Below are 14,570 nucleotides of genomic sequence, written 5' to 3' on the forward strand. Positions count from 1 at the left end.
CGAAAAGAGGCCAACGAAACTGAAGCCATTTCGTCTGTTTCCCTTGCAATTTGATCTCCTAGACTACGTAGCGACAGGTGCTCATCCCTGGATTCATTTTATGCACATATCACTCACTGTCATGTTTTAAGTCATGTTTCCCTTGTCAAGAGAGCTGCATATAGCCTGCGTACCATTCCACTTTTTGTCTCTCCTTGTCATACCAAGAATTGTATCTAAAAAAATCAAAAACAAGTTTCTTAATAACAGTATAATGGTAACCTGGCCGAATGTCCAGTTTGGCATATGACACTGAGTACAAGGAATGAAGACAGGTCTGGATTTCAGGCTAAGCTGCGTAGCCTTGATGTTTTCAAACTGTGACGCCCATTGTTTCGATGTCGGGGAGTTTACACAGCCAGCTACCTTTTTCCACGATGGTGCTTGTTTCAGTGAATCCCATAAATATAGAGGCTTAGTTAAATACTTGATAGGAGACTGGAAACCAACGTGAATCAATCCCTCCGCACACAGAATACCCAGAGGGGAAAATAGAGTGCTACGTCCCTACTTTTATAAACAGTGTGTCTCTGTATTGTTTTGATGTTGTAATGTGGTGTCATTGTCACATGTTGATATACAGCCACTGTGTAATGTCGGAAGTGACTGACTGTGACTGTTCTGTGTAGAATGGGCAGAAGAGCCAGAGTCCAGGGGAGATAGAGTGTCCTGCTGGCTGGAAGTGGGAGGATGACTGGAGCTTCGACAGCAACAGGGCTGTGGATGAGAAAGGTAAAGAAGCACTGGAATTATTCTCCTTCATATCCATAACCCAAATGCTAACACTGGGATTGATTGTATGGTGTACTGCTGTATACTTGTTTCAATCAATCAAATAATCAATATTGTTTAAGGATTCCATTATCATATGTGAAACAATATGGCACTGTATAGTATACAATTTAATTGATAAACCTCTTCTGTACTGTATTTTGACTTTACTTATTATAACCAATATGATACTACAGTATAAAGCTGAATGTCCTCTGACTCTGTATACCGTTTGTCACTGTGTGTGTTGTATACCAGGATGGGAGTATGGCGTCACCATTCCCCCCGATGACAAGCCCAAGTCCTGGGGAGCAGCAGAGAAGATGTACCACATCCACCGCAGGAAGAGACTCTTACGGCCACGCAGGAAAATAGCAGACACTAAAGCAGCACCCGAGGTGAGCGGAGGAGGAAGAAGAGAAGTGGAGGGAGGAGGGGGATGGAGGGAGAAGGAAGAGGAGGAGGAAGTGAAGGGGGAGAAGGAAGAGGAGGAGGATGTGAAGGAGGAGAAGGAAGATGAGGAGGTAAGGTAGGAAGAGCAGGAAGAGGAGGAGGGTAGGAGGAAGAGGAGGAGAAGGAAGCGGTTATAGAAGAAGAGAGGAGGAAAATGTTTAATGTGCAGGGTAGAGTGGAAGCATATGTCAATTTCGAGGGCTAAAGTTCTAGTTCTTACACACTGTCCACTGCCTCTCCGTTGACTCTACAGAGGCGGGATCCCGGCGAAGGCTGGGAATACTCGTCCTTGATTGGCTGGAAGTTCCACAGGAAGGAGCGTTCGTCTGACACATTCCGCCGTCGCCGCTGGAGACGCAAGATGGCTCCGTCAGATGGGATAGGAGCGTCAGCCATCTTCAGGCTGGAGGGGGCGCTGGTTAGTAACTTCTTCTGTGTTCAAAAACAATTGACTACACAGGAAGGCTACACAGGAAGGCTAGACTTAAACTAGACTCATACCACACATCAAAGTACATCAAAAGTGCTTCATTTGACAAATGTTGTTTTTTTCACCCGCAGAAGATTGACTATCAATCATCAATGTTGTTGCTATCCCAGCTGTGACTGGGTGGTGGAACTGGGTTGTGGAAATAAATACAATACTACTTTAGCTACAAAGTGTTAGGTTCTAGTTAAACAGAGTAAAAAACTCACACACGCTTATTAAAGTTCAAACTGAGTTTATTCACCCACTGGGTCATACAGCTGCATAAGACAAGGAACATATTCACACAAGCACGGGTATTTAACCATTTCTCCTATGCTGAGTCCCTTGTTACACATCCGAACAGCCAATACACCTCTGTTGCTATCAAGAAGATTAGTGATACATGTTCTTCCTCACTTCATCTAACTTGACCTCTGTCCCAAAGGACTCACTCCTCCCCAACTCACGGCTGTCATGTTGACTTGTAACCAGACTATGTCTCTTCTCCCATAGGATCCCTGATGGCTAACAATAACATATCCTGACAGAATGTAAACGTTATACATTCCCCTCTCTCCCTCAGTGACATGAATACGTGTATTTCATATCTAAAAGTCAGAACCCATCAAAAGGCTTTGGGAAACCCAGTCCATGAAAATACAATGGAATTTGGCCAAGTGCCTTTCAGTGTGTTATCTTGATTATAATATCCTCTCATTATTCTCCTCCATCTGCCCCTTCCTGCCCAGTGATCCTGGTTGGCAAAGCACTCAAAAGGCACGGATTAGACCAGCGTTGACTCATGCCCTATTTATTTCAAATCAAATCAAATTTGATTCACAGTGTTGTGCTATTTGTGCTGCCGTACCATCCAGAAACAAACCCAAACTCCTAGTCCCTGGACACTTATGGAGATTCAAGAGGATTGGATAGATTTAAGCAATATCGTTATAGCTCCAGCAGGCTCTAACAGTCTCTAATGAAGGCATTGCTAGTCCTGTTCTGAACTGGTCTCTCTGGCTGTGTTTACACAGGGAGCCCAATTCTAATCGCATTCCCATTTATTGGCAAAAGAGCTGATCTGATTGGTCAAAAGACCAATTAGTGGGAAGAGATCAGACTGGAGGTGTCTTTGTAAACTCAGCGTCTGTGTTTTGTCTACAGGGGGTAGATGTTGATGAGAAGGCCAGTAAGAAGGACGCAGCCAGACTGTTTGGTGCCAACACACCCACCGTTTCCTGTAACTTTGACCGTGAGTAACATTGACCCATGCCAGCTGATTGCAGACACTGATTAAGGGATTAAGGCTGTGGCCACACAGAGATAGATGAAAGAGTATGAAAAACACATATGCATTGGTCACAGTCCTGTTTGTCCATCAAAAAAGTAAACTAATTTACACATGTTGCATACGAGTTGCATACTTAACAAGATGGACAACATCAGCATTTTTGTTGACAGATAGACATTCATCATCTCCTTTGTTCGTGAAGGTATGACTCCGCTAGAAAAAACACTGGGCCAAATGTTGTTGTTTTTTACGGACAATCTCTGTCTGGCCACAGCCTAAATGTTGATTTCTCCTCAGATTCCTCCACTCCACTGCTCTTCCTCTCAGGAAGTCTGGGCCCACACTTTTCAGATTACATTAAATCACTATCACTCTCTCTTCAGGGTCGTATATGTACCATCTGAGGGTGTATGTCTATCAGGCCAGGAATCTCATCGCCATGGACAGGGACAGCTTCTCAGGTGAGGAACATCATAAAATGTAGATAAATAGAGAGCTCACTTTTTCTTTTTTTTTACTTACCAAGCGGGTTGTTACATCCATACCATTTGTTTGTTAGCTAGTTCTTGAGCACCGTCCACATTCTCCTGGCCAGTACTTTTGAAACATCTAAGCAATGCTAGTGGGAACAAACTGGGTTGTTTCCACTAACATTGCAAGGGGAAAGAGAGAGATGGAGGTGGAAGTGTAACCCGATCCTCACGGCAGTTGTAATTGAACCACTAGCTGATTAAATCCGTTTTATCAATACAATGACTGTGCTCTGGTCTTCTGCTTCAGATCCCTATGCCCATGTGTCCTTCCTCCATGTGAGTAAGACCACGGAGGTCATCAGGGCCACTCTAAACCCCACCTGGGACCAGACCCTCATCTTTAATGACATCGAGATCTATGGAGACCCCCAGACCATTGCACTCAACCCCCCCAACGTGGTGCTGGAGCTCTACGACAGTGACCAGGTGGTATGTACCCTATCCTACCCTCACTTACCCTACCAGTTGTAGTGTGTTAGCGACACTTACCAGCCGAGCACTGTACATCCATGTGATACACTTATGTACATGTATGTGGTCAATGTGTGCGACCACCACTAAGTACATGTCAATGAATCCTGTGAGTCTGAGTCAAGTCAATACATTACGCCCGTCAATTTCAATCCACTGCCTGTTCACCTGGACTTATTCACCTGTGCCCTGTTAATCTTCTTAAGGATCGGAATTCAGTCAACAGGACAGTTGTAAATCATGCAGCATGTTATGTCAAGATCGCAGGTTTTAGAGAAACAACAAATGTCGGTACATAAGTGTCTTATATTGGCTGAAAGCTTCAATTATTGTTCATGTAACTGCACTGTCCAATTTACGGTAGCTATTACTGTGACAAAATGCCATGCTATTGTTTGAGGAGAGCTCCTAACAGCAAAACACTTTTTTCACCGCGATAGGTTTGATAAATTCACCTCTGAAGGTGACAAGTGTACTTAAATCAGAGCAAGATTTCAGAATGTATCATCCAACGGGTCCCAGAGATACTGTAACATGAAGTGTCGTTAAGTTAGATAAAATCCTTTTTCCTATCCTAAAAAGGTCCATATAGCATGCACGATCGATTTTGTATTTCCACTCGTTCAATTTGCAAAGAAAGGAATCTGTGAAAATCTCATCCTAAACGTTGTTTCAACCAGCCAAATCACGTTTGTATGTATTCCTCAGAGATCCTAGAAGGTAACAAGACTTCACTATATCATTAGGGGTGTAGTGTATCCTATAGGACACCATATTTGGTCAGAGAGCGAAGCCTTCATGGCACGCCGATGACGCGGGCGGTCATCACTTGAACGACTGTATCTTTGTCAAATAAGCACCAATCGGGGTCAAACAAAGCTAGCTAGATAGCCAATGAACTGGGATTTACGGGAATATCCGGAAACCATGTATGTGTCGTAAAATGTAGCTTCTAACCTTGTACGACAGCATGCCTTTTCATTTTAGAAAAAAATGATAAGGATATTCAGAGTTATTTTGTTGTTTTGCAAATGTTGAACTTATAATATGGCTACTAATACTTAGAAAGCTAAAGTCCAAATATACAGATTTGACGATATTCTTGCAGTAAAATGTAATATAAATGCGAATGTTTCCTTCACGATTTGCCCAAATGTACCTGGGGACTTCACACTAAAAGTATTGTAGTTCACTGATACTTCAAGTTTTATATCTGAAACTTTGCACATACACTGATGCCATCCTGTGGACACTATCGGAATTACAACCAGAGTGATGGCTAGAGCTGTGATCTTTCTCTTTCATTTCAAAGATGGTAGTAAAAAAAAAAAAAGTTGTTTTTTTCTTTGTATTTTCTTCTACCAAAACTAGCGTGTTAAATTCTCCTACATTCAATTCACATTTCCTCAAATGTCAGTGTTTTCTTTCAAATGGTACCAAGAAAATGCATATCCTTGCTTCAGGGACTGAGCTTCAGGCAGTTAGATTTGGTATGTCATTTAGGCGAAAATTGAAAAAAAGGGGGCTATCCCTCTCCAGCCCTGTCTATTTCAACAGTGTCATATTGTAAGTTCAATAATATTTTGATACCATTGTTTTTGACTAGTGCAAGCAGTTGATACCGATCTAGTTATCTGTTATTATTTTTCTTTTTAGCATGTATGTTGGAAGCATCTGTCCTTGTAGACAAAAAAGAAAAACTGTTGTGTTTGTGTTTTTCTTTACTGTTACTCTTGTACTATTAGCTAGTTATTTTTTAAGGTTTTACTTGAAATTATCTGGATATGTAGATGTTTTGCCTACTTTAGTTGAATGCACTGATTGCAAGTTGCTCTGAAAAAGAGTGTCTGCTAAATGTACTAAAATGTAAATGTAGATGCTACATATCCCTGTGCTGTGTCCGACTCTCAGGGTAAAGACGAGGCCATGGGTCGCTGTACGTGCCCCCCTGTGGTGAAGCTGAACCTCGGCACGGTGGTCTCCCCCAAACTGCTGTGGTTCCCCGTCACCAAGAAAGGCCGCAGCGCAGGAGAGATGCTGGTGGCTGCTGAGCTATTGCTGAAAGACAAGGTAAAGTACTACCCAGCTAGCACACAATGTTCTGAGAACCATATGTGTCTTAGAGCTTCGTGGTCCTATGTTTATTTAGCATACAACCTTCGCGCAACTTTCTGGGAATGGTGCTGGATAGTTGCTTGGCCTTGGAACATTCTCAGCACATTTAAGGAAACTGACAAAACACTTTATTTTCTTGGAATTTCATTACTTTAACAGAACGTTTCCAAAAGTTCAAAGATGGTTACATTCAATTAAAATGCTGGTAATGTTCTAGGAACGTTCTCCAATTTGTTTGACATTGGAATGTTCTGCAATATTTCTGAGAACGTTAAGAATCAACAATTCTTCTGTGGGAATTTCAGTACTTCAGAATAACTTTTCTTACAGGTTTCCTCGTGGTTCTATTTAAAGTCATGTTGTCACATTGTTTGGGGAACATTAAGAAAACGTTTGTTTGTAACGCTCAGAGAAAGTTTTTAGAATGTATGTTAAAAACATACATTCCATTCTTCTCAGCATCAACAAAACTCTCTCTGTCCTCTGTCTTGTTAAGTGTGTTCAGGTGTGTTGGCCGTGCCCACTAATTGGCCACACCTGATCTTAATGTGTACTTGTTTCCTTTGAAGTGGGGTCTGTTTGTAGACTAAAATTAACACCTTTGTATGAGTTTAAAAAAAATATGGCATGCTAGCTCCAACCTGGTGGTACAGTGGGCTAATTCCATGGATAGAGAACAGAAGCTCATAGGTTTGCTGTGCCACAATAAATGCATGATTATGATTAATGCCTATGCAAATTCATTTTCATGTGTCCTATCTGTGCTTGGAGTTCAAAACATTTAACCCAAACTAAGCTAGCAGTTTTATTAAAAGTCTCAGAAGGTTTTTTAATTGTCTTCAAATAACCTAGAATTTCCATTCTCTGAAAGTTTTGAAAATTACCAGGGAAACTTTCAGAGAACCATAATAATACATTCTCAGAACCTCCCTGCAACTTAAAAATGTGCGTTCCCAGAACAGGTGAAATGTTCACTTACGTTCTAAGAACGTGGCTTCTCTACCAGAACAAAAGTGAAACCAAAAAAGTATGTTCCCACAACTTCCAATGAAGCAAATATGCTAGCTGGGTAGGGCCCAGTGTTGCAGTGTTGTTAAGGTGAAAGTTGCGCCTAACCACAGATCTAGGATCAGGTTTCTTGACCCCTAACCTCACGCGCCAGGCGGGTGGAAAATATCTGACTGTGTGTCAGTGGTTGATGCAACTTCCACCAACTCCAGTCCAGGTAGAGTTACTGTAGAGTACTTTTTTTTGTGAAAATCACGATTTAAAATACAATTAATTGATTGATTGATGTTTATTACTTTTAGGCCAATGAGAGTGACTTGCCCCTGGTGCCCCCCAGACGAGGAGCAACACTCTACATGGTTCCCCAAGGAATCAGGCCTGTCGTACAGCTTACCGCCATCGAGGTTAGGCCTCAGGCAGCCCGTAACACCATCACACACAACAAAGACATGAACACACACACACACACAAGTACACATTCACACACATAAAGACACACACACATTCTCCTGCGTGCGTGTGTGTGTACATGCACATTCTTGCTCATGTGTGTGCGGTGTGTGTGTGTTGTGTCCTAGATCTTAGCCTGGGGTCTGAGGAACATGAAGACCTACCAGTTGGCCACAGTCACCTCTCCCAGTCTCATGGTGGAGTGTGGGGGGGAGGTCGTCCAGACGGCCGTCATCAAGAACATCAAGAAGAACCCCAACTTCCCCGGATCTGTCCTCTTCTTTAAAGTGGTACTGCAACTTCCCTTCAAACTCAGTGTACTGTACAGTTCTGTACAGTTCTCTCTATGAGTTATACTATTAATATCAGGGACTGGAAGGAGAAGACAAATCCTCTCGATGTCAACAAAGTGACTGAATGAACGTGACATGAATGTACTATATTTTAGTGGTATTTAGTGGTATTTTAACTGTACACCATACGTACTATAGTTTTGTATCCAAGTTGATACTTAACTAGTTTGGTCTCAGATATGTTTGTGTTTGACATTGACAATGACCATAGGAGCTGGCAAGACAACACAAACAGGTCTAGGACTAGGCTAATCTTTAACTTCTTGGCGCTACCCATCCCGTTAGCGGGATCATTTTCGTCAGCAACCTCTGAATAGCATCGCACAACAGTCAAATAATATTACTGAAAAATATTCATATTCATGAAATCACAAGTGCAATATTGCAAAACACAGCTTAGCCTTTTGTTAATCCACCTGTCGTCTCAGATTTTGAAATTATGCTTTACAGCAAAAGCAATCCAAGCGTTTGTGTAAGTTTATCGATAGCCTAGCATAGCATTATGTACACTTAGCATCAGGAAGCTTGGTCACGAAAATCAAAAAAGCAATCAAATTAATCATTTACCTTTGATGATCTTCGGATGTTTTCACTCACGAGACTCCCAGTTACACAACAAATGTTCCTTTTGTTCCATAAAGATTATTTTTATACCCAAAATACCAACGTTTGTTTGTCGCGTTATGTTCAGAAATCCACAGGAAAGAGCGGTCACGACAACGCAGTATATTCCAAATAATATCCATAATGTCCACAGAAACATGTCAAACGTTTTTATAATCAATCCTCATGTTGTTTTAAAAATATATATTCGATAATATATCAACCGAGTGTGTAGGTTTTTCAATAACAGTGGGAGAAACAATGGCGGCTTTACTCAGTTGCGCAAAAACTCACTCTGAGAGCCCCCACCCCCGATCCTTCACGATCATTTTTCAAAATAAAAGCCTGAAACTGTCTAAAGACTGACACCTTAGGGAAGCCATAGAAAAAGGAATCTGGTTAATATCCCATTGAATGGAGGATAGGCTTGCATAGGAACAGAGAGCTTTCAAAATAAGAGGCACTTCCTGATTGGATTTTCCTCAGGCTTTCGCCTGCAATATCAGTTCTGTTATATTCACAGACAATATTTTTACAGTTTTGGAAACTTTAGTGTGTTTTCTATCCTAATCTGACAATTATATGCATATTCTAGTTTCTGGGGCTGAGAAATAGGAAGTTTCAAATGGGTACGTTTTTTTGCCTAAAACAAAAATACTGCCCCCTACACGCAAAAGGTTAAAGCTGAAATCCACGAAAGGCTTCACTGGTCGCCTCGCAGGTTGACGTTTATTGTCCTGGAGGCAGAACTGTGTAATTTCCCCTTAGATAGGAAAGGGAATTCAACTGAAATGTGTCTTCCGCATTTAATCCCACCCCTCTGAATCAGAGAGGTGCATAGGGCTGCCTTAATTGATATCCACGTCTTCGGTGCCTGGGGAACAGTGGATTAACTGCCTTGCTCAGGGGCAGAACGACAGATTTTTACCTTGTCAGCTTGGGGATTCGATCCAGCAACCTTTCGGCAAGCTGCAAAGTCAAAATTGGCTCTATTGTAAAAATAGGTTAGGGTTAGGCATTAGGGTTAGCAGTGTGGTTAATGTTAAGGTTAGGTTTAAAATTAGATTTTATGACTTTGTGACTTTGCCAGCTAGTGACCACGCTGCAGAGCTGCCTCCAGAAAATGATTCATGACAAAAAATGCTAACCTGCGTTCGCCCCAGGCACATTTGTTAATGTTTTTGTAACAGAGGAGATGAGCATCCATCATGGTAAAAATAAATTATCCTAGTGCGTACTCTGATGTTCTATCATTCCTGCAATGATGTCAGAACCAAGTAAACAGCATTCGTTGCTTGAAATAATGTCTTTGTTGTTGTAATATCTCAAACGGACGTGGAATTATCACCACTACAGATTCCAGCTTTAAGGACCCCGATTATTGATGCATTTTCCATCCCAATGAAAAATGACTTAGGTTGAAATGTTTGACAACCATTAAGATAAACCAGTTGAAATGTCTCTGCATTTAAGCTGATTGATATTATGCTTTCTGTTTAATTGATTGATTGTCTTCGATTCACTAACTGTAAGTCGCTAAGACCGTCTGCTCAATGTCTAATATGGATATGTAAAATGTAGTTTCTGTATCACTGGTAACACTGAGTTGTCTGAGCCAGGTTAACCCTACCCCCCCCCTCCCCCTACCCCCAGCTCCTACCCAAAGAGGAGATATACACCCCTCCCATCGTTCTGAAGGTGATCGACCACCGGCCCTTCGGTAGGAAGCCCATTGTGGGCCAGTGTACCCTCTCCCTGGAGGAGTTCCGCTGTGACCCTTACGTCACCAATGCTGAGGTGGCCATGTCTTCCAAAGGTACACACATACAAACAGAACCACGTATGCACGCACACAAATACGCATGAATGTACCCACGAATGTGCACACAGATACACACACACACATCCACACACAACATTGCTAAAGTACTGTACTGTATGTGTCAACTCTATTTACTACCCCCTTTCTTTTCTGTTGTGTATTATTGTAATAGTGGCCATGATGGCAGCAACACAAGGAGACATCATCATTAACATGGAGGATAGGCCCATCCTTAATACTGAGGTAGCTACTGTAAAACTCAAAAAGGACTTTACAGTATTAGCTTGTGTTGTGTTGTTTTATCAGAAATGTACCAGCACTGTAGCCTGGGTGCCATGCTGTTTCTGCTGTCTTGTAAAAATAGCTTGGCATGTCAATGAGTGACAAAGAGTTGACAAGATGGTACAAACAGATCTGGGATCAGGCTAACGTGTTGTGTGGTTACACATTCTGATGGTTTTTATTCTGTTTTTCTTCTTAGCTCCACAAAGAGAAGGTGAGATTTTTCCTTTTTATGAATACATATGTTAAAGGACGGAAAGAATCAGCACAAAATGTGCTGTTATTGAGGCTTATTTGAGTCTGCCTGTTTTGCAGGAGGAGGAGGCAGTTGACTGGTGGAGTAAGTTCTATGCCTCTGTGGGAGAGCACGAGAAGTGTGGGCCGTACCTCAAAAAAGGATACGACACCCTAAAGGTACAGTGAGAACGATCTACCACTTCTGTCTCCGAGACTGAAAGGTTTGAGTTTACCTGTTTTTTTTTTTGGAAGTCTCTTTTGTCTAACAATGGTCACAAGGATTGTTCATAGGACTTTTCCCATCAATATTTAACACCCACCTGGGTTTTACACGACAACCTGTATAATGGTGATGCTGTGAGAAATGTGTGTTTTCTTATATGATTGATGGTGTGAATTGTGTGTATCGTCTCAGGTGTATCAGGGTAGTACAATACAGCCAGGTCCCAAATGATTGACACTCTTGATTAGCTGTAAAGACTGTATACAATTAATAATACAAATACTGAGCTGTATTGTATGCTTAAAGATATTGGTCAATTATATTTCCAGATCCTTGATATCCTTCTCTTATGGATGGCCCTCTTCAATTCAAACCACCGGTTTTCAATGGGGTTCAAGTCTGGAGACTGAAATGGTCATTGTAAAATGTTGATTTTGTGGTCAATTAAACATTTCTTTGTGGATGTTGATGTGTGCTTGGGCTATTGTCTCGCTAGAAGATTTACTTGCAGCCAAATTTCAGCCTCCTGGCAGAGGAAACCAGGTTTTGGGCTAAAATTTCCTGGTACTTGGTAAAGTTCATGATGCCGTTGACCTTAACAAGGGCCCCAGGACCAGTGGAAACAAAATAGCCACATAACATCAAAGATCCACCACCATATTTTACGGTAGCTATAAGGTTATTTTCTGCATACGCATCCTTCTTTCGATTCCAAATCCACCACTGGTGTACATGGCCAAAGAGCTTTATATTCATGTCATCTGACCATCGCACCGCCTGGAGTTTGCTAAATGGTATTGGCACTTGGTCAGATGACATGAAAAAAGAGCTCTTTGGCCACGAAATCATCTTGCTATGGCCATCTCAGTCTCCGGTCTTGAACCCCATTGAAAACCTGTGGTTTGACTTGAAGAGGGCCGTCCATAAGAGAAGGATATCAAGGATCTGGAAAGATTCTGTATGGAGGAATAGTCTAAGATCCCTCCCAATGTGTTCTCCAATGTTATAAAACATTTTTGGAAAAGGCTTAGGGTCCTTATCATCGTAAGGGGAGGGTGCTGGAGTATTGAAAACGGGTCCTTATCCTCATAAGGGGAGGGTGCTGGAGTATTGAAAACGGGTCCTTATCATCGTAAGGGGAGGGTGCTGGAGTATTGAAAACGGGTGCCAATAATTTTGACACCTATCTTTTAAAAAAAAAAAATGTTATTACTTGTTTAACAAAGTCTCTTTCACGGAGCAATTGTATTAGAATAAATTACAATATATCTCAGTGTTTGTATTATTTATTTTATACTGTCTTTTTTTGTTATATTTATCGAGGGAGCCAATCATTTTGATTTGTGTGGGTCTGTGTCTGTCTGTGTCTGTGTATCTGTGCGTGTGTCTTAAGGTGTTTCAGGTTGTGTGATGTGTGTTTGTCCTCAACATAAGGTATGTGTCCTCGTGTATAACAGTGTGATGTGTGTGTTTTGCCAGGTGTATGAAGGGGAGCTGGAGGAGGTCCCAGATTTCCGAGGGCTGACAGATTTCTGTAAAACGTTCCGACTGCAGCGGGGGAAGACTGAGGATGAGGACGACGACCCCTCAGTGGTCGGAGAGTTCAAGGTGATCACAGACCTCTTTTTCCTTTAGGAATGTATGATCCTTCGTGTGTACATGTCATCCTGTTAAGATATATTTTCAAGGGAGTTCTGTCCAGAGCCTGTTTTCAATAACAAGGAGACATGGACTGGGGGCCTTTTAAAGCCCTGCACATACAGCTGGTGGGGGGGGGGGGGAAACAACATTACATAGAACCAATGATAAAACATCCTTATTTTCTCCACTTTATATGTGGACACCAGCCTAAGTATTGACACCTAGCCTGACTTTTGACCCCTGACCCTGCTGGTGTCTCCTGTGCTGTAGGGCTCGTTCCGGGTGTACCCCCTATCTGATGACCCAGGGGTGCCAGCCCCACCACGCCAGTTCAGAGAGCTGCCTGAGAGTGGGTTGCAGGAGTGCCTGGTCAGGATCTACGTGGTGCGATGCATGGACCTGCAGCCTAAAGACAACAACGGCATGGTGAGTGGACGCCAAACACAGTCTTAGAGACTACACACTGAGAACACTTCCAACGCGATCCTGGATCAGGCTTATGTCAAAAGCTGAATTAATTTCAATTTTCAGCTGAGCGTTTTTGCAGCGCATATACATACGTTTGCCCCTCCCCCTCACCAACCAACAGTTCTCATTAAAATAGATGACTTATATAGCCTTTTCCCACACAAACACCATACCATATTTCAACATTTGTGTTTGTTTTTGGTTTTTAGTGTGACCCTTACATCAAGATCTCTTTGGGGAAGAAAACAAAAGATGACAGGGATGACTACACACCAAACACCCTCAATCCAGAGTTTGGCAGGTAAACATTTTTATTTAACCATATTTAAGTAGGCAAGTCAGTTAAGAACAAATTCTTATTTTACAATGATGGCCTACGGTAGTAGTTTTAACGAAAAACTTCACTTCACTCACTTCACAGAAAACGGTCAAAATGCCACTGAAACTGTTGAATGAATGAAGGACTTAATGAATGGATGGATGAATGAGTTATTATGAAATGTATCAAGTTGTTTCAGCCAAGTGAAATCAATAATGCACACAGAAGTGTACCTGACCAAGTTAACCTCTTCTCTTCCTCTTGTGTCAGGATGTTTGAGCTGTCCTGTTTCCTCCCTCAAGACAAAGACCTGAAGATAGCCGTGTACGACTATGACTTGCTCAGCCGAGATGAGAAAGTCGGAGAGACGGTCATTGACCTGGAGAACAGACTCCTCTCCCGCTTCGGCGCCTACTGCGGCCTGCCGCAGTCCTACTGCATGTGAGTGTGTATGTGCATGTCTGTCCGTCTGTACGACTGTCAGTTATTAAGGTCTCTCATTCCAACTTTCCCACTCTGTCTCAGATCTGTTGAATTTATGTTTCATGACTTTTAATTGCATGTAGTTTCCCAACTTTTATTCTGGCCTAATCCAGCCCCCACTAGAGAATTCTATTGTATTACACTACCGTTCAAAAGTTTGGCGTCACTTCGAAATGTCCTTGTTTCTGAAAGAAAAGCACATTTTTTTGTCCATTAAAATAACATAAAATTGATCAGAAATACAGTGTAGACATTGTTAATGTTGTAAATGACTATTGTAGCTGGAAACGGCAGATTTTTTATGGAATATCTACATAGGCGTACAGAGGCCCATAATCACCAACCATCACTCCTCTGTTCCAATGACACGTTTTAAAAGGCTAATTGATCATTAGAAAACCCTTTTGCAATTATGTTAGCACAGCTGAAAACTGTATTTTTAATGTACTTGTCCTCTTGCTCAGTTGTGCACTGGGGCCTCCCACTCCTCTTTCTATTCTGGTTAGGGCCAGTTTGCGCTGTTCTGTGAAGGGAGTAGT

General features: G+C 42.0%; 1 protein-coding gene across 3 annotated transcripts in view; it reads left to right on the plus strand.

The window, feature by feature from the left end:
* LOC139364740 (myoferlin-like) overlaps window positions 1-14,570 on the plus strand; it is a 60,510-nt gene that overhangs the window by 30,381 nt on the left and 15,559 nt on the right. For 2 of the 3 annotated variants that reach the window (XM_071101763.1, XM_071101762.1), the window contains 16 exons: window positions 669-771; window positions 1,069-1,208; window positions 1,517-1,681; window positions 2,897-2,984; window positions 3,407-3,484; window positions 3,804-3,985; window positions 5,939-6,097; window positions 7,453-7,554; window positions 7,729-7,890; window positions 10,210-10,372; window positions 10,551-10,630; window positions 10,976-11,074; window positions 12,600-12,728; window positions 13,032-13,187; window positions 13,439-13,530; window positions 13,819-13,989. In XM_071101763.1, coding sequence (XP_070957864.1) covers window positions 669-771; window positions 1,069-1,208; window positions 1,517-1,681; window positions 2,897-2,984; window positions 3,407-3,484; window positions 3,804-3,985; window positions 5,939-6,097; window positions 7,453-7,554; window positions 7,729-7,890; window positions 10,210-10,372; window positions 10,551-10,630; window positions 10,976-11,074; window positions 12,600-12,728; window positions 13,032-13,187; window positions 13,439-13,530; window positions 13,819-13,989 — 2,069 coding nt within the window. Of the gene's footprint in view, window positions 1-668; window positions 772-1,068; window positions 1,209-1,516; window positions 1,682-2,896; window positions 2,985-3,406; window positions 3,485-3,803; window positions 3,986-5,938; window positions 6,098-7,452; window positions 7,555-7,728; window positions 7,891-10,209; window positions 10,373-10,550; window positions 10,631-10,859; window positions 10,875-10,975; window positions 11,075-12,599; window positions 12,729-13,031; window positions 13,188-13,438; window positions 13,531-13,818; window positions 13,990-14,570 lie in introns of all 3 variants that reach the window. The other variant, XM_071101761.1, reaches the window with a different exon arrangement.

This window comes from Oncorhynchus clarkii, chromosome 13 (genome assembly GCF_045791955.1).
Source record: "Oncorhynchus clarkii lewisi isolate Uvic-CL-2024 chromosome 13, UVic_Ocla_1.0, whole genome shotgun sequence".
In the NCBI taxonomy this organism is placed as follows: Eukaryota; Metazoa; Chordata; class Actinopteri; order Salmoniformes; family Salmonidae; genus Oncorhynchus; species Oncorhynchus clarkii.